This window comes from Somniosus microcephalus, chromosome 16, assembly GCF_052327205.1.
Source record: "Somniosus microcephalus isolate GS21.2 chromosome 16, FLI_Smic_1.0, whole genome shotgun sequence".
NCBI classification, from domain to species: domain Eukaryota; kingdom Metazoa; phylum Chordata; class Chondrichthyes; order Squaliformes; family Somniosidae; genus Somniosus; species Somniosus microcephalus.
Genome location: NC_141002.1, coordinates 30,736,997 through 30,755,971, shown reverse-complemented (window position 1 = coordinate 30,755,971; position 18,975 = coordinate 30,736,997). Strand labels below are relative to the sequence as shown.

Below are 18,975 nucleotides of genomic sequence, written 5' to 3'. Positions count from 1 at the left end.
GGTACTCGGTAAAATAATGGGACTTAAGGCGGATAAATCCCACGGACCTGATGGCCTACATCCTAGGGTCTTGAGAGAAGTGGCGGTAGGGATTGTGGATGCACTGGTGATTATTTTCCAAAACTCCCTGGACTCAGGAAAGGTCCCAGCAGATTGGAAAACTGCTAATGTAACACCCTTATTTAAGAAGGGAAGTAGACAAAAAGCTGGAAACTATAGACCAGATAGCCTAACATCTGTGGTTGGCAAAATGTTGGAGTCCATTATTAAGGAAACAGTAACAGAGCATTTGGATAAACATAATTTAATAGGACAGAGTCAGCATGGTTTTATGAAGGAGAAGTCATGTTTGACAAATTTGCTCGAATTCTTTGAGGACGTAACATACAGGGTGGATAAAGGGGAACCAGTGGATGTAGTGTATTTGGACTTCCAAAAGGCATTTGACAAGGTTCCACACAAAAGATTACTGATCAAGATAAAAAATCACAGGATTGGGGGTAATATACTGGCATGGGTGGAAGATTGGCTATCTAACAGAAAACAAAGAGTTGGGATAAATGGTTCGTTCTCGGGCTGGCAATCAGTATCTAGTGGTGTTCCGCAGGGGTCAGTGCTGGGGCCCCAACTCTTTACAATCTATATAAACGATTTGGAGGAAGGGACCGAGTGCAACATATCCAAGTTTGCTGACGATACAAAGATGGAAAGGAAAGCAGTGAGTGAGGAGGACATAAAAAACCTGCAAAAGGACAGAGAGGCTAAGTGAGTGGGCAGAGATTTGGCAGATGGAATATAATACTGGAAAGTGTGAGGTTATGCACTTTGGCAGAAAAAATCAAAGAGCAAGTTATTTTCTAAATGGAGAGAAACTGCAAAGTGCTACAGTACAAAGGGATCTGGGGGTCCTGGTGCATGAAACACAAAAAGTTAGTATGCAGGTGCAGCAGATGATCAGGAAGGCCAATGGAATCTTGGCTTTTATTGCAAGGGGGATGGAGTATAAAAACAGGGAAGTCTTGCTGCAGTTATACAGGGTATTGATGAGGCCACACCTGGGATGCTGCGTGCAGTTTTGGTTTCCATATTTAAGAAAAGATATACTTGCTCTCGAGGCGGTTCAGAGAAGGTTCACTCGGTTGATTCCGGAGATGAGGGGGTTGACGTATGAAGAAAGGTTGAGTAGGTTGGGCCTCTACTCATTGGAGTTCAGAAGAATGAGAGGCGATCTTATCGAAACATATAAGGCTGTGAGGGGGCTTGATCGGGTGGATGCGGTGAGGATGTTTCCACTGATGGGTGAGACTAGAACTAGGGGGCATAATCTTAGAATAAGGGGCTGCCCTTTCAAAACTGAGATGAGGAGAAACTTCTTCACTCAGAGGTTAGTAAATCTATGGAATTTGCTACCCCAGAGAGCTGTGGAAGCTGCAACATTAAATAAATTTAAAACGGAGATAGACAGTTTCCTAGCAGATAAGGGAATTAGGGGTTACGGGGAGAGGGCAGGGAAGTGGATGTGAGTCTAGATTCCGATCAGCCATGATCCTATTGAATGGCGGAGCAGGCCCAAGGGGCCGTATGGCCTACTCCTGCTCCTACTTCTTATGTTTTTATGTTCTTAAAACACTTGACACCAAGCCACATAAGGATAAATTAGGGCAGGTGACCAAAAGCGTGGTCAAAGAGGTAGGCTTTAAGGAGCATCTTAAAGGAGGAAAGAGGTAGCGAGGTGGAGAGGTTTAGGCAGGGAATTCCAGAGCTTAGGGCCTACGCAACAGAAGGCACGGCCACCAAAGGTTGAGCGATTATAATCAGGGATGCTCAGGAGCGCAGATATCTCGGGGGGTTGTGGGGCTGAAGGAGATTACAGAGATAGGGAGGGGCGAGGCCATGGAGGGAGTCGAAAACAAGGATGAGAATTTTGAAATCGAGGCGCTGCTTAACCGGGAGCCAATGTAGGTCAGCGAGCACAGGGGAGATGGGCGAATGGGACTTGGTGCGAGTTAGGGCACGGGCAGCCGAGTTTTGGATGACCTCAAGTTTACAAAGGGTGAAATGTGGGAGGCCAGCCAGGAGTGAGTTGGAATAGTCAGGTCCAGAGGTAACAAAGGCATGGATGAGGGTTTCAGCATGGGATGAGCGGAGGCAAAGGCGGAGACGGGCGATGTTACGGAGGTGGAAGTCGGCGGTCTTTGTTATGCTGTGGATATGTGGTCGGAAGCTCATTTCAGGGTCAAATATGACACCAAGGTTGCGAACAGTGTGGTTCAGCCTCAGACAGATGTTAGGGAGAGGGATGGAGTCGGTGGCTAGGGAACGGAGTTTGTGGCGGGGACCGAAAACAATGGTTTGGTTTTCCCAATATTTAATTGGAGAAAATTTTTGCTCATCCAGTACTGGATGTGGGACAAGCAGTCTGACAATTTAGAGACTGTGGAGGGGTCGAGAGAAGTGGTGGTGAGGTAGAGCTGGGTGTCGTCAGCGTACATGTGGAAGCTGACACTGTGTTTTCGGATGATGTTCCCAAGGGGCAGCGTGTATTAAACGCGCCATATGAATCAGTGGCCTTGGTTATTGTAATGATAAGACAAAGAATTTTGAACTAGAACAATTCCATTTAAATATAAATATGGTGTGAAATTCCTGAATAACATTACAAACACTTAGGATAGAAATTAGAATATCAGTGGTGAGGATTAAGCAAATGACTATGTCCAAAGCAAATTTGTTCTAAATCCCGGTTTCACTCCCCTGAAACCAGGACAACCTCCAACTGTGCCAGCCGAGGGTTCCATCGCCATGGTAAACAAAGTGACACGGGGTAGAGGAAATTCAGAACATTCATGGCCAAGTAAGGGCGAGTGAGGTGTGAGGGATCCACCGCATTCATGTGCCTTGACGGGTTGGGGGGCTAAGGTGGCGGTCAGATTTACAAAGGAGTTCTTGAAATATAGCTCTGGTCAAAATAGCAAATCAGAATCTGCATTCCATCCTAATAAATCTTACTTTTAGTACCAAATAAAAACATCATGGCTGGTACGTGTCCAGAAGAAAAATCGTAAATTACAGTGAAAGATGACAGAGATTATCAGTGAAATGACAGCCCATGTACAAACCCCTGGCTGGTGTGGAATCCCATATCTGTCAGCAAGGACTTTGGGCAGTCACTAAGGAGGTTTTATTTTCATTTTAGAAAGAATAGGAAGATAAGCAAGGGGTTCTGGCCTATCTTGGCATCGTACAGGAAGGACATTTCAATGTATAAAACATCTTGTACAGTCCTTAATTAAGGACGTCCAGTCTGAACTAGGCCACAGAAATTAAATTTTATTCTGCCAGCTTCTGATACATTTATGATAAAAATTATGTACTGCAAAATCATCATGTTAATAATACAGCCAATTCCTATCTAATTAAACAGCAAAGCACAGAACTGTGGAAAAGAATCCAGATACAAGAGTCCAGGGGCAGGATTTTCATTGGGCCGTGGAGGCGGGATTGGAGGCGTGTGGGGGGTTAAAATCTCGAAATCGGGGGGGCACGAACCCATCCCACCCCCATGCCAGTTTCAAAGGAGGCGGAGACCTGACCTGTGCTGGGATCCGCCTCCCCGAGGTGGGAAGTGGATTAGTGCCAAATTAACTGCCTGTTAACAGGTAGTTAACAGGCAGTTTTTAGCCTAATCCCTATTTTTATTGCTGTAGTGTGGGATTCCCGACGGCTCCAAACCACGCCAAGTTAGCGAGGCGGACCGTCGGGCTGAAGGGCTTGGAGGATTCGAGATGTCTGGTGTTCAGGTGAGTGATGAGTGCATGAGTGAAGAGGTAAGTGTGTTTGGTGTGTGTAAAGTGTTTAAAGAAGTTTTACTTACCTTTACTTACCTTTACAGCCTTCCTTCCTTCAGGTCTCGGGAGTTCCTCATCTCACCGGCACAGAAAGCAGAATGTCCGCGAGCTGTCAAAAGTTGCAGCATTCAGCTTTCTGTTCTGGAGAGATCTCTAAATCAGCCTGAAAGGAAGGAATTAACTTAGTGTATTGATTGTCAGTGTTTGACAGCTTCAAAGAGCTGTCAAACGCTGATATTTCATCTGTCAAAAGTTATTGACAGATGAAATGTCAATCTGTGACGTCACCTGTTGCCGGGTGGCCCTTAATTGGCCTGCTGAGCCCGCTGGGCGGGCTCAACAAGGTCAATCAAGTGAAAATCGTGTGGGTTGGCCACAACTCGATGGATGCCGGACTACAACCCCAAAAGTTGTAGTCCCGCCTCCTACACGCCTCCAGTATCAAAATCCAGCCCCAGGACTCACTTGTCACCGTCTAATAAATCACACCTCTAATAAGAAGTGCTTTGATATTAATGCTCTGTTGTGCAACGTTTTGGTTAATATATACTTTTAAAAGCAAAATAAAATAATTTTGCTGCATCAGTAACTAAATTGTTATCCTGCATTATATGTTTGAAACAAAATACCTGTAACAATTAAAGCTCCTGTATCTTTCTTTCAATGATATGCTTGTCAATTTTATAAATTAAAAGGCAGCGAACCAGGGACAGTTGTTTACAGATTTATAGGAGAGCAAGCTTGCCTGTAAATAGATAAGTGCAGCAAAATGTTAACACTTTTTTTTTTTTAATGCAGCAATCATGAGAATGAAATAATTATGATTACCCAAGCGGAACAATGGCATTTTGGTATTTTTTAATAGATTACTGCATGTACTATGGTCCTTCAAAAATTATATGCAATATTTTAATTAAATAAAACAAGGTCCTTCAGGGATGGCAGTACAGGTAGTGTGCTGCAACTGCAGCATGTGGGAGTTTGTGGAGAGCATTGTGATCCCGGACAACCACGTTTGCAGTAAGTGCTTGCATCTTGAGGAGCTTCAGCTCAGTTTTTGAGCTGGAGTCTGAGGTGCAGACATTGCGGGGCATCAAGGATGGGGAGAGTTACCTGGACACTTTGATCCAGGAGGCAGTCACACCCCTTAGGTTAGATAGTGGTACAGGTCTGGTTAGTGGCCAGGGACAGGAGGTTGTGACTGCAACTCAGGCAGGTAAGGGGACCCCAGGTGCAGTGCTGGAGGAGCCTCAGCCTTTGCCCTTGTCCAACAGGTATGAGGTTCTTGCTGCCTGTGTGGATGAGGGAAAAGCCTGCAGGATGGATGAGCAAGTTGACCATGGCGCCATGCTGCAGGGGGCCATTCAAGTGGGGGGATGTGAAAGGAAATGTAGTTGTGGTAGGGGACAGTATAGTCAGGGGGATAGATACTGTTCTCTGCAACCACGACCGAGAGTTCCAAAGGTTGTGTTGCCTGCCCGGTGCCAGGGTTAAAGACATCTCCTCGTGGCTGGAGTAGAACTTGGAGTGGGAAGGGGAGGATCCAGTTGTCGTGATCCATGTAGTAACCAACGACATAGGTAGAACTAGGAATGAGTTTCTGCTGAGGGAGTTTGAGGAGCTAGGATCCAAATTAAAAAGCAGAACCTCAAAGGTAATAATCTCTGGATTGTTACCTGAGCCACGCGCAAATTGGCATAGGGACAAAAAGATTAGAGGTTTAAATGCGTGGTTGAAAGAGTGGTGTGGGAGGAAGGGGTTTCAGTTCATGGGGCACTGGCACCAGTACTGGGGAAAGAGGGAGCTGTTCCGTCGGGACGGGCTCCACTTAAACCAGGCTGGGACCAGTGTCCTGGCGAACCGAATAACTAGGGCGGCAGTCAGGGCTTTAAGCTAATGAAGTGGGGGGGGAGTGAGGGGAGTAAATTTAAAAGCAGTGCGAGAAATGTCAAGGCTCTAGAGCAGAGTAGAGTTTTGGGTAAAAATAAGCAGAGTGGGTCAGGAAGGGACAGGGAGAGTAACAAAGGTAATAAGACATGACAAAGGTGACATCAGGGAAAAATGGAAATAAGTCAAAGCTAAAGGCACTATAGCTAAAAGCGCGAAGCATTTGCAACAAAATAGGTGAATTAATAGCGCAGATAGAAATTAACAGGTTTGATCTAATAGCCATAACAGAGATGTGGTTGCAAAGTTGCCAGGGTTGGGAACTAAATATTCCAGGATACTTAACTTTTAGAAGAGATAAGCAAAATGGAAAGGAGATAGAAACATAAAAACATAGAAGATAGGATCAGGAGTAGGCCATTCGGCCCCTCGAGCCTGCTCCGCCATTTAATGAGATCATGGCTGATCATCCAAATTCAGTACCCTGTCCCTGCCTTCTCCCCATATCCCTTGATCCCTTTAGCCTTAAGAAACATATCTAACTCCTTCTTGAATATATTTAATGAATTGGCCTCTACTGCCTTCTGTGGTAGAGAATTCCACAGGTTCACCACTCTCTGGGTGAAGAAATTCCTCCTCATCTCTGTCCTAAATGGCTTACCCCTTATCCTTAGACTGTGACCCCTGGTTCTGGACTCCCCGGCCATTGGGAACATCCTTCCTGCATCTAGTCTGTCTAGTCCTGTTAGAATTTTATAAGTTTTAATGAGATCCCCTCTCATTCTTCTAAACTCCAGCGAGTATAAGCCCAATCGACCCAATCTCTCCTCATACGTTGGCGAGTCGGGCAGAGGCAGCGCAGTGCGGTGAGCAGCAGCAGCAGCCAAGCCGACCCGCTGGAGCACATCGGCCGGCAGCTCCTCGGCGGGAAGGAATTCCGACTGGGAGGACGGGAGCCAAGCAGGGCGGCCAGAGGCCGACCCGCGAAGAGAGAGAAGTAGGCCCCGGGCCGTGGAGCGTGGAGCCGGCGACGGTGAAGAGGAGGCTGAATTGGAGCATTCACATCCCGACGATGTGTTCGGCGAGTCGGGCGGAGGAGCGCAGCGCAACGAGCAGCAGCAGCAGACTCACGACACGCAGCAGCACGTCGGCCGGCAGCTCCATTTCGGGTAACTCGCAGTCCGGATAGGAGGAGGGGAGCCGGGCATGGTGGCCAGAGCGGGAGAAGCAGGCCACCACACGTGGAGCCGGCAACAGGTGAGGAGGAAGCCGCGGTGAAGAGGAGGACGGAGCGGCTGAGGGACATCGTGCTCCCAGTGCCACGGGAAGCCACTGTATTGACTCTGAACGTGGCGCTGTATGTATAGCTGACGCGTTCCATTGTACTTGTTACATATGGCAAATAAATCTAATCTGAATCTGAATCTAATCTGAATCTGAATCTGAATCTAAATCTGAATCTGAATCTGAATTCCTGCCATCCCAGGTATCAGCCTGGTGAATCATCGCTGCACTCCCTCCATGGCAAGAACATCCTTCCTCAGATAAGGCGACCAAAACTGCACAACAATACTCAAGATGTGGTCTCACCAAGGCCCTGTACAACTGCAGCAAGACATCCTTGTTCCTGTACTCAAACCCTCTTGCTACGAAGGCCAACATACCATTTGCCTTCTTAACCGCCTGCTGCACCTGCATGCTTACCTTCAGCGACTGGTGCACAAGGACACACAGGTCTTGTTGCACTTCCCCTTCTCCCAATCTATTGCCATTCAGATAATAATCTGCCTTCCTGTTTTTGCCACCAAAGTGGATAACCTCGCATTTATCCACATTATATTGCATCTGCCATGCTTCTGCCCAATCACCCAACCTGTCCAAATCATACTGGAGTTTCTCAGCATCCTCCTCACAGCACACACGCCCACCCAGCTTTGTGTCGTCTGCAAACTTGGAGATATTACATCTAGCTCCCTCGTCTAGATCATTAATATATATTGTGAATAGCTGGGGTTCCCACTAGTCACTGCCTGCCACTCGGAAAAAGACCCATTTATTCCAACTCTTTGCTTTCTGTCTGCCAACCAGTTCTCTATCCAAGTCAATACCTTGCCCCCAATCCCATGTGCCTTAACTTTACACGCCAATCTCTTATGCGGGACCTTATCGAAAGCCTTCTGAAAGTCCAAATACACCACATCCACTGGTTCTCCCTTATCTATTTTACCAGTTACATCCTCAAAAAATTCCAGTAGATTAGTCAAGCACGATTTACCTTTTGTAAATCCATGCTGACTTTGTCCGATCCTGTCACTGTTTTCCAAGTGCTCTGCTTTTACATCTTTTATAATGGACTCTAGCATTTTCCCCACTACCGATGTCAGGCTTACCAGTCTAATTCCCCGTTTTATCTCTACCACCTTTTTTGAGTAGTGGGGTAACATTAGCTACCCTCCAATCCTTGGGTACTGTTCCAGATTCCATCGAATGTTGGAAGATGATCAGCAATGCATCTACTATTTCTAGGGCCACTTCCTTAAGTACCCTAGGATGTAAATTATCAGGCCCTGGGGATTTATCGGCCTTCAATCCCGTCAATTTCCCCAACACCATTTCCCTACAAATACTGATTTCTTTCTGTTCCTCCCTCTCATTAGACTCTATGTTCCCCGACATCTCTGGGAGGTTATTTGTGTCCTCCTTTGTGAAGACAGAACCAAAGTATGTATTTAATTGGCCTGCCGTTTCTTTGTTCCCCATTATAAATTCCCCTGATTCTGACTGCAAGGGACCTACGCTTGACTTCACCAATCTTTTTCTCTTCACATATCTATAAAAGCTTTTACAGTCAGTTTTTATGTTACCTGCAAGGTTACTCTCATACTCTATTTCCCCCCTCTTAATTAATCCCTTTGTCCTCCTTTGTTGAATCCTAAACTGCTTCCAATCCTCAGGTTTACTGCTTTTTCTGGCCAATTTATATGTCCTCTCCTTGGATCTTATGCTATCCCTAATTTCCCTTGTTAGCCACGGTTGAGTCACCTTTTTTGTTTTATTTTTATGCCAAACTGGGATGAACAAATTCTGTAGCTCATCCATGCGATCTTTGAATGTTTGCCATTGCCTATCCACCGTTAACCCTTTGAGTGACATTCCCCAATCAATCCTACCCAACTCGCGCCTCACACCATCGTAGTTTCCTTTATTTAAATTCAGGACCCTAGTCTCCGAGTCAACTACTTCACTCTCCATCTTAATGAAGAATTCTATCATATTATGATCGCTCCGACCTAAGGGGCCTCGCACAACAAGATTGCTAATTAAGCCTTTCTCATTACATAATACCCAGTCTAAGATGGCCTGATCTCCAGTTGGTTCCTTGACATATTGGTCCAGGAAACCATCCCGTATACACTCCAGGAATTCCTCCTCCACAGTATTGTTACTAATTTGGTTAGCCCAATCTATATGTAGATTAAAGTCACCCATGATAACTGCTGTGCCCTTATTGCACGCTTCTCTAATGGGGTAGCCCTGATAATAAAGGATGGGATAAAGACAGTAGAGAGAAAGGATCTTAGCTCCGAAAATCAAGAAGTAGAATCAGTTTGGGTGGAGCTAAGAAACAGCAAGGGGCAGAAAACATTGGTGGGAGTTGTTTACAGACCCCCAAACAGTAGTTGTAATGTAGGGCAGAGTATAAATCAGGAAATTAGAGGCGCATGTAACAAGGGTAATACAGTAATCATGGGGGACTTTAGTGTACATATCGACTGGGCAAACCAAATTTACAGTAATAGTGTGGAGGACAAATTCATGAAATGTATGCAAGATAGTTTTCTAGATCAGTATGTTGAGGAACCAACTAGGGAACAGGCTATTTTAGATCTAGTATTGTGCAATGAGAAAGGGTTAATTAATAACCTTGTAGTAAAGGGGTCTTTAGGGAAGAGTGACCATAATATGATAGAATTTTATATTGAGTTTGAAAGTGATTTAGTTAAATCCAAAACTAGGGTCTTAAATCTAAACAAAGCAAACTAAGTAGGTATGAGGGATGAGTTGGCTAGGGTAGATTGGGAAACTACATTAAAAGGGATGACGGTAGACAAGCAATGGCAAGCATTTAAAGAATTAATACATAATGTACAACAAATGTACATTCCTTTAAGGCACAAAAACCCCACAGGAAAAGTGATCCTCAGCTATTCACAATCTACATCAATGATTTGGATGAGGGGACCAAATGTAATATATCCAAGTTTGTTGATGATACAAAGCCTGGTGGGAATGTAAGTTGTGAGGAGGATGCAAGGGGGCTTCAAGGGGATATAGACAGGCTAAGTGAGTGGGCAAGAACATGGCAAATGGAATATAATGTGGAGAAATGTGAAGTTATCCACTTTGGTAGGAAAAATAGAAAAGCAGAGTATTTTTTAAAATGGTAAGAGATTGGGAAATGTTGGTTTTCAGAGGGACCTGGGTGTCCTTGTACACAAATCACTGAAAGTTAACATGTAGGTACAGCAAACAATTAGGAAAGCAAATGGTATGTTGACCTTTATTACAAGAGAATTTGAGTACAAGAGTAAAGACGTCTTACTGCAATTATATAGGGTCCTGGTGAGACCACACCTGGAGTATTGTGTACAGTTTTGGTCTCCTTACCAAAGGAAGGATATACTTGCCATAGAGGGAGTGCAACGAAGGTTCACCAGGCTGATTCCTGGGATGGGGGATTGTCCTATGAGGGCAGACTAGGCCTATATTCTCTCGAGTTTAGAAGAATGAGAGGTGATCTCATCGAAACATACAAAATTCTTACAAGGCTTGACAGGGTAGATGCAGGGAGGATGTTTCCCCTGGCTGGGGAGTCTAGAACCAGGGGTCACAGTCTCAGAATAAGGGGTCGGCCATTCAGGACTCAGATGAGGAGAAATTTCTTCACTCAGAGGGTGGTGAATCTTTGTAATTCTCTACCCCAGAGGGCTGTGGAGGCTCAGTCATTGAGTATATTCAAGACAGAGATCGATAGATTTTTGAATATTAAGGGAATCAAGGGATATGGGGATAGTGCAAGAAAGTGGAGATGAGGTAGAAGATCAGCCATGATCTTATTAAATGGTGGAGCAGGCTCGAAGGGCCAAATGGCCTACTCCTGCTCCTATTTCTTATGTTCTTATGTTCTTAATGTGATTCTCTTGTGCACAAACAACACAAGAAATTTAAGAAAAGTGAAAGGTATATTGATATATTGTGACATCTTTGGCAAAATTATTACATTCCTGTTGTGGTTTCATCTTAACTGGAGGAGGGCTAATTTCAGTGAATTGAGGAGAGATCTGGTCTGGGTAAATTTGAGTCAAAGACTGGCAGGCAAAAATGTAATGGAGCAATGGATGGCCTTTAAAGGGGAGATGGTTCGGGTGCAGTCCAGGTACATTCCTGTAAGGGGAAAGCAAGGGCAACCAAAGCCAGAGCTCCCTGGATGACGAAGGAGTTGGAGAGTAGGATGAAGCAGAAAAAGGGGGCATATGACAGATGTCATATTGATAATGCAAGGGAGAATGAGGCTGAATATAATAAGTACAGAGGAGAAGTGAAAAAGAAAATAAGAGGGGCAAAGAGACAGTATGAGAATAGATTGGTGGCTAACAAAGGGGAATCCAAAAGTCTTCTGTAGGCATATTAACAGTAAAAGAGTTGTCAGAAGACTGATTAGGGACCAAAATGGAGAAGTACTGGTGGAGGCAGAAAGCATGGGTGCGGTACTAAATGGGTACTTTGCATCAGTGTTTACCAAGGAAGAGGATTTTGTCAAAGCTATGGTAAAGGAGGAGGTTGCTGGGATATTGGATGAGATTAAAAATAGATAAAGAGGAGGTACTAGACAGGCTGGCAGTACTTAAAGTGGATAAATCACCCGGTCTGGATGGGATGCATCCTAGGTTACTGAGGGAAGTAAGGGTAGAAATTGTGGAGGTGCTGACCACAATCTTCCAATCCTCCTTAGATACAGGGGTAGTACCAGAGGTCTGGAGGATTGCAAATGTTACATCCTTGTTCAAAAAAGGGGAGAAGGAAAAACCTGGCCAGTCAGTTTAACGTCAGTGGTGGGGAAGCTTTTAGAAACAATAATCTAGGAGAAAATTAACAGCCACTTGGACAAGTGTGGACTAATAAAGGAGAGCCAGCATGGGCAAATCGTGTTTGACTAACTTGATTGAGTTTTTTGATGAGGTAACGAAGAGGGTGGAAGAGGGCAGTGCAGTTGATGTTGCGTATATGGACTTTCAAAAGGTGTCTGATTAAGTACCACATATTAGGCTTGTTAGCAAAATTGAAGCCCATGGGATAAAAGGGACAGTAGCAGCATGGATACAAAATTGGCTAAGGGATAGAAAACAGAGAGTTGTGATGAATGGTTGTTTTTTTGACTGGAGGGAGGTATACAGTGGCGTACCTCAAGATTCAGTATTAGGACCACGGCTGTTTTTGATATACATTCATGACTTGGACTTGGGCACAATCTCAAAATTTGCAGATGACACAAAACTTTGAAGTGCAGTAAACAATGAGGAAGATAATAATAGACTTCAAGAGGATATATCAGGTTGGTGTAATGGGCGGGCGCATGGCAGATGAAATTCAACACAGGTATGAGGTGATACATTTTGGTAGGAGGAATGAGGAGAGACCATACAGACTAAATGGTACAATTTTAAAGGGGGTGCAAGAACAGAAAGACCTGGGTGTGCTTGTGCAAAAATCTTTGAAGGTGGCAGAACAGGTTAATAAAGTAGTTAATTAAGTATGCGGGATCCTGGGCTTTATAAGTAGAGCTATAGAGTACAAAAGCCAGGCAGTTATGCTAAACCGTTATAAATCACTAGTTCAGCCCCAATTCTGGGCACTGCACTTTAGGAAAGACGTGAAGGCTTTGGAGAGGGTACAGAAGAGATTTACTAGAATGGTTCCAGGGATGAGGGATTTCAGTTACGTGGATAGACTGGCGAAGCTGGGGTTGTTCTCCTTGGAGCAGAGAAGGCTAAGAGGAGATTTGATAAAAGTGTTTAAAATCATGAAGGATTTAGATAAAGAGAAGGGTCGATAACAAGATATTTGGAATGCACTGCCTGATAGGGTGGTGGATACAGATTCAATAGTAGCTTTCGAAATGGAATTGGATAAGTACTTGAAGGAGAAAAATTTGCAGAGATATGAGGAAAGAGCTGGTGCAGACTCGATGGGCCGAATGGCCTCCTTCTGTGCTGTGCCATTCTGATTCAATTATCTTTTTTGTCTTTAGAGCTGATTGTATAGCCCTTGTTGTCTATCCTGCACTGTGAGAAAAAGGAAGTATTTTTTTTGTTTCCCAAATCAACCCCCAAATTTACTTGAAGATGAAAACAACAAAATGTACTTGATCTAAGGTAATTTTGAATCATATAGCCAAAACTGAAGAATACAAGTCCAAGGAAGCCATAATCAAACTGCAGGGTGCTCAGGTCTTCACATCTTCAGTACGGTGCCCAGTTTCTGGTCACTGAAATAAAAGGGAGACAATCAAGCATCGGGAACTGTGTAGAAAAGAGCCACAGGGTTGATCAGTAGTGTTAAAGGTCTGAGGAACTTGGGTTTTTCAGCTTTGAAAGGAGGTATCAATATGATGACCTATTGGCGCCAGTCAAGATAGGCAAGGGTATGGAAAAGGCAAATATGGAAAATAACTTTAAATTAAATTGTGAGAGTAGGACAAGGAGACACAGGTTCAAACTGGTGACAGGCAAATTTCGAACTGATGTCAGGAAGTTCTTAACACAAAAAGTGATCGATACGAGGAACAAATACAGTAGCGTAGGCAAAAACCCTGGAATCACAAGAAAAAATTGTATGTTGCAATGAAGGACTGAAGGACATTCTGGATGGATGAACTAAAATGAGCCACATGGTGTCCTCATTGATAAATACCGTATGGTCTTGTGATTGCAGAGACCTACTTTTTCCAATTATAGTTCTTCTATTATTCACTGCTGCTAGATCTAATTCAGTCCGCTTCCCACTGCAGTCTCTGGGCTCAAATGGCACCATCTGGTGTCAATTCTTAAGATTACAAGCTGGTTATGGATTCTGCCCAGCTCAGCTCATTCATTAACAAAAAGCTGCAGCACCACGTCTAATGGCGACTTAATGACTCCAAGGTTTCAACTTTGAATATCTCACCGTAAGTCCCTTCCAAGTGTTAACCACCACTTGCGTGATGAAAATCCCGATGTTGATTCTAAATTTTCCTTTCCACAGTTTGAACCTGTACCCACTAGTCCTACTTCCATGGCTTACCTTGAAATGGTGCTGTGGATTTACCCTGTCTAGAATGCTTAGTACGAAGCAGAGACCATGTCAGCATTGACAAATAGGTTATACAGGTGGTTTAAGGAAAGGGGAATAAAGGGATATGGGGACATGGGGTAAGGACTACTGCTCATGTGAAGGACAAACACCAACGTGAATTGGTTGGGCTGTATGGCCTGCGTCCATGTTGTTATTTCTGTATAACTCTGTATAGGTCCCCCAGCAGTCACTTCCTTTCAAGGCTGCATGTTTTTCAGTGAACCCACTTCTTTATCTGCCACTAGCTGAAGTGCCCGGCGGTGCCGAGGCTTTTTCGAGGGAATGTTGTTGTTGGAAGAGAGAGAGCGCGACTGGGGGGGAAGAGAGAGCGCGACTGGGGGGGAAGAGAGAGCGCGACTGGGGGGGAAGAGAGAGCGCGACTGGGGGGGAAGAGAGAGCGCGACTGGGGGGGAAGAGAGAGCGCGACTGGGGGGGAAGAGAGAGCGCGACTGGGGGGGAAGAGAGAGCGCGACTGGGGGGGAAGAGAGAGCGCGACTGGGGGGGAAGAGAGAGCGCGACTGGGGGGGAAGAGAGAGCGCGACTGGGGGGGAAGAGAGAGCGCGACTGGGGGGGAAGAGAGAGCGCGACTGGGGGGGAAGAGAGAGCGCGACTGGGGGGGAAGAGAGAGCGCGACTGGGGGGGAAGAGAGAGCGCGACTGGGGGGGAAGAGAGAGCGCGACTGGGGGGGAAGAGAGAGCGCGACTGGGGGGGAAGAGAGAGCGCGACTGGGGGGGAAGAGAGAGCGCGACTGGGGGGGAAGAGAGAGCGCGACTGGGGGGGAAGAGAGAGCGCGACTGGGGGGGAAGAGATGGAGGGGAGGGGGTGAGGGGAGGGAAGAGGGGGAGGGGAGGGGGGAGAGCGGGGGGAGGGAAGAGGGGAGGGAGGGGAAGGGAGGGCGGGGAGGGGGGGAGGAAGGGAGGGAGGAGGGGGAAGGGCGGGGGGGAGGGAGGGGGAGGGGGAGGGGAGGGAGGGGAGGGAGGGCGGGGAGGAAGGGAGGGGGGAGGGAGGGCAGGGGGGGAGCGGGGAGGGGGGAAAAGGGGGGGGGAAGGGAGGGCGGGGGGCGCCTCCCCCCCCCCCCCCCCGAGGTGAAGACCGCCGATTGCGCGCGCAGCAGGAGCTGAGACGCGGCGTCTCTCTTGGCCAGTAGGCCCGGTTGCCAGGGCAACCGTGACGCTGACCAAGCCAGAGAGAGAGACGCCGCGTCTCAGCTGCTCCTGCTGCGCGCGCGGCACCCCCCCCCCCCCCCCAGGTGAAGACCGCCGATTGCGGCTGTGCGAGACGTCCGGCGGGCCCGGTTGCCAGGGTAACGCTGGACGCTCAGCAAGCCCCGCCCCCCCGGCCGAGCCAGAGACGTCTCAGCTCCTGCTGCGCGCGCACCCTAGCGGCGCTGGGCTGAGGCTCGGCCCTCCAGCCTTCGAGTGGGGCCGGGAGGTGCCTAGCTCGGGCGTGGGTGCGGAGGAGACGCCGAGGCTTCTAGGTCTACCTGGAAAAACGGGAAAGGTAGGAAAATTAATGAGATTAGATAAGTTAATTACTTTCTAAATCATTTTTTTTTAAAAACAATATGTGTTTTAAAAGCAATGTTTTTTTTTAAGACGCAGAAAGCGGGAAAAAGGAAAAGTTTGGAATCAAGATGGCGGCGACTCACCTCGGTTCAGAACGATAAAGCCCGGCCACACGCACACCGATTGGCCCGGCGGCACACGCCAGCAACCCGGCGTACGATTGGTCGAGCTCGAGGTCACACTGTCGCTAATGAGCGGATAATGAGATGCTAGTGAGCGGAACATTGAAGGTTTTTGGGATACCGCGGGCGGGATTTTAGCCCGGACGAAACGTAAATACGCTTAAAACCGTCTCGGAAGCGTAAGCTTTCTTTGGAGGTAACGCGCGCGTAGGTACGCCCTGTAACTTTCGAGTGCATACCCGCAACGCACACGCGATGACAGACAGACAGATAGACAGACAGATAGACAGAATGACAGAAGTACCGATTTATATATATAGATTCAGGTTGTTTGGATTTAGATTAAACACCTCATATTACATCAACCCCATTCACTATTAGGAATTTCCAGCACTTGCAATGCCAATAACCTAAGCTAACTTGTACGGAGAAAGAGTCACTGTAACTTTACTTACAAACACTGTTGCTCCAGTCTCTTCCGAAAGTTCAAGCTGGAAAGTATGCCTTCCATCCTTATTGGCACTTGGAGACTTGCTGACTTGGAACTTCGTGAGCACCACTGTGTCCTGTTGAGATAGTAGGAAAGAAACAGGAGAATTTATTACAAACTAATGAGGAAAGAGAGAATTCAAACATTTCAAACAATATTCTTAAATTAGGTTTAAACAATTAGAGTGGCACAATGAACCAGTTTCATACAACAAATATTTCTGGTGGAATACTGTGAATTGCTTCTGAGGAGTTCCATTTTTAAAAGGAAAACGTTTGGAAGCTGGAGTACTGTGCACAGTTTTGGTCTCCTTATCTGAGGAAGGATATACTTGCCTTAGAGGCGGTGCAATGAAGGTTCACTAGAGTCATCCCTGGGATGAGAGGGCTGTCCTATGATGAGAGATTGTGTAGAATGGTCCTATACTCTCTGGAGTTTAGAAGAATGAGAGGTGATCTCATTGAAACATACAAGATTCTGAGGGGGATTGACAGGTTGTTTCCCCTGGCTGGAGAGTCTAGAACTAGGGGGCACAGTCTCAGGATAAGGGGTCGCCTATTTAAGACTGAGATGAGGAGGAATTTCTTCACTCAGAGGGTTGTAAATCTTTGGAATTCTCGACCCCAAAGGGCTGTGTGGATGTTGAATGGTTGAGTATATTCAAGGCTGAGATAGATAGATTTTTGGACTCTAGGGGAATCAAGGGATATGGGGATCAGGCAGGAAAGTGGAGTTGAGGTCGAAGGTCAGCCATGATCTTACTGAATGGCGGAGCTGATTCAAGGGGCCATATGGCCTACTGCTGCTCCTAATTCTTATGTTCTTATGTTCCATTGTTACACAATTCAATCTTTCACTTTTCTTACTCCACCTACCTCCCATCCAATGAAAGCGGTCACTTGAAAATCAAACCCCATCAAGTCCAAAGCGGCCTAATTCTGCCCCCTTAGAAGTGGTTATTACAAAATATTTACAGCACAGAAACAGGCCATTCAGCCCAAAAGATCCGTGTCAGTGTTTATGTTCCACAGGCGCCTCCTCTCATCTTTCTTCATCTAACCCCATCAACATATCCTTCTATTCCTTGCTCCCTCGTGCTTATCTAGCTTCCCCTTAAATGCATCAATGCTATTTGTCTCAACTACTCCTTGTGGTAGCGAGTTCCACATTCTAACCACTCTTTGGGTAAAGATGTTTCTCCTAAATTCCCTATTGGATTTATTACTATTTAAGGCCCCTAGTTCTTGTCTCACCCGCAAGTGGAAACATCTCCTCTAAGTCTACCCTATCAAACCCTTTCATAATCTTTAAGGCCTCTAGAAGTTCACCTCTCAGTCTTCTCTTTTCGAGAGAAAAGAGACCCAGCCTGTTCACTATTTCTTGATAGTTATAACCTCTCAGTTTTGGTCTCATTCTGATAAATCTTCTTTTGCATCTTCTCCAGAGCCTCAATGGCCTTTTTATAATATGGAGACCAGAACTGTTCACAGTACTCCCAAGTGTGGTCTAACCAAGGTTCTATACAAGTTTAACATAACTTCTCTGCTTTTCAATTCTATCCCCCTAGAAATGAACCCCAGTGCTTAGTTTGCTTCTTTTTTTAGGGCCTTATTAACCTGTGTTGCTACTTTTCGTGATCTGTGTATCTGTACCTCCAGATCCCTCTGTTCCTCTACCCCAGTTAGACACTTATTTTCCAAGGAGTATGTGACCTCCTTATTCTTCCTACCAAAATGTACTACAGGAAACTCTTTATTATCCGGCACCGACGGGACCGGCGTGATGCCGGTTTATCAAAAAGTCCGGATTACAGAGAGGTATAGTTAAAAGGTACGAGAGCTCCGTACACAGCAACAATTCCAAACTTCCCTGTTGCTTAGCAACATGTGCAGGAACTCCGGCCACAGACCAAGCGTCCCACAAGTGCAGGAACCCCAGTTACACAGCCACAGATCCAGGAACTGCCACTAATATGAAGTAAAACTTACCTGAACCTACTCCTGAATTTTGCCGGTTAACAGAGATTTCCGGTTATTTAGGTGCCGGTAAATCGAGAGTTTCCTGTACCTCACTTATCTATATTGAAGTTCATTGGCCAACCACATGTCATTCTGCAAGTTTATTAATGTCTTCCTATATTTTGTTGCAGTCCTCCTCTATATTAACTACACCCCCCAATTTGGTGTCATCTGCAAATTTTGAAATTGTACCCCCGATTCCCGAGTCCACATTGTTTATGTAAATGATGAACAACAGTGGTCCCCGCACTGATCCTTGTGGAACACCACTTCCCACCATTTGCCAATCTGAGTAACTACCTTTAGCCCCCTACTCTCAGTTTTGAGCTGATCTGACATCAAGCTGATGATCTGATTCTGTGCAATACAGAGTTTCAATCCAAATAAATGGCGGGTGGAAGATTGAGACTGGCAGACGATCAGCCTCAAACACAGATTCCTACCTAAAACGACACCATTTTACTTGGCAAAATCAGGCAGAGAAGCGAGGCAGCTGAAAGTCAGGGCCCTGCACTTTTCAGGCACTTCAGTCTATCTCAGAGACAAAGCTTAATTCCGATGTCAATGGAACTTACTTTTACACAATGTAACATGGAGTGAAAATGTCAGAAATGTTTTCCTTCACACAACTAAATCTGAGACAGACACTTAATA

At 45.9% G+C, this 18,975-nt stretch overlaps 1 protein-coding gene across 2 annotated transcripts in view; it reads right to left on the bottom strand.

The window, feature by feature from the left end:
• Nucleotides 1-18,975, bottom strand: part of pot1 (protection of telomeres 1 homolog) — a 457,382-nt gene that overhangs the window by 306,116 nt on the left and 132,291 nt on the right. For both annotated transcript variants that reach the window (XM_086008747.1, XM_086008748.1), the window contains one exon: nucleotides 16,269-16,379. In XM_086008747.1, coding sequence (XP_085864873.1) covers nucleotides 16,269-16,379 — 111 coding nt within the window. The remainder of the gene's footprint in view (nucleotides 1-16,268; nucleotides 16,380-18,975) is intronic.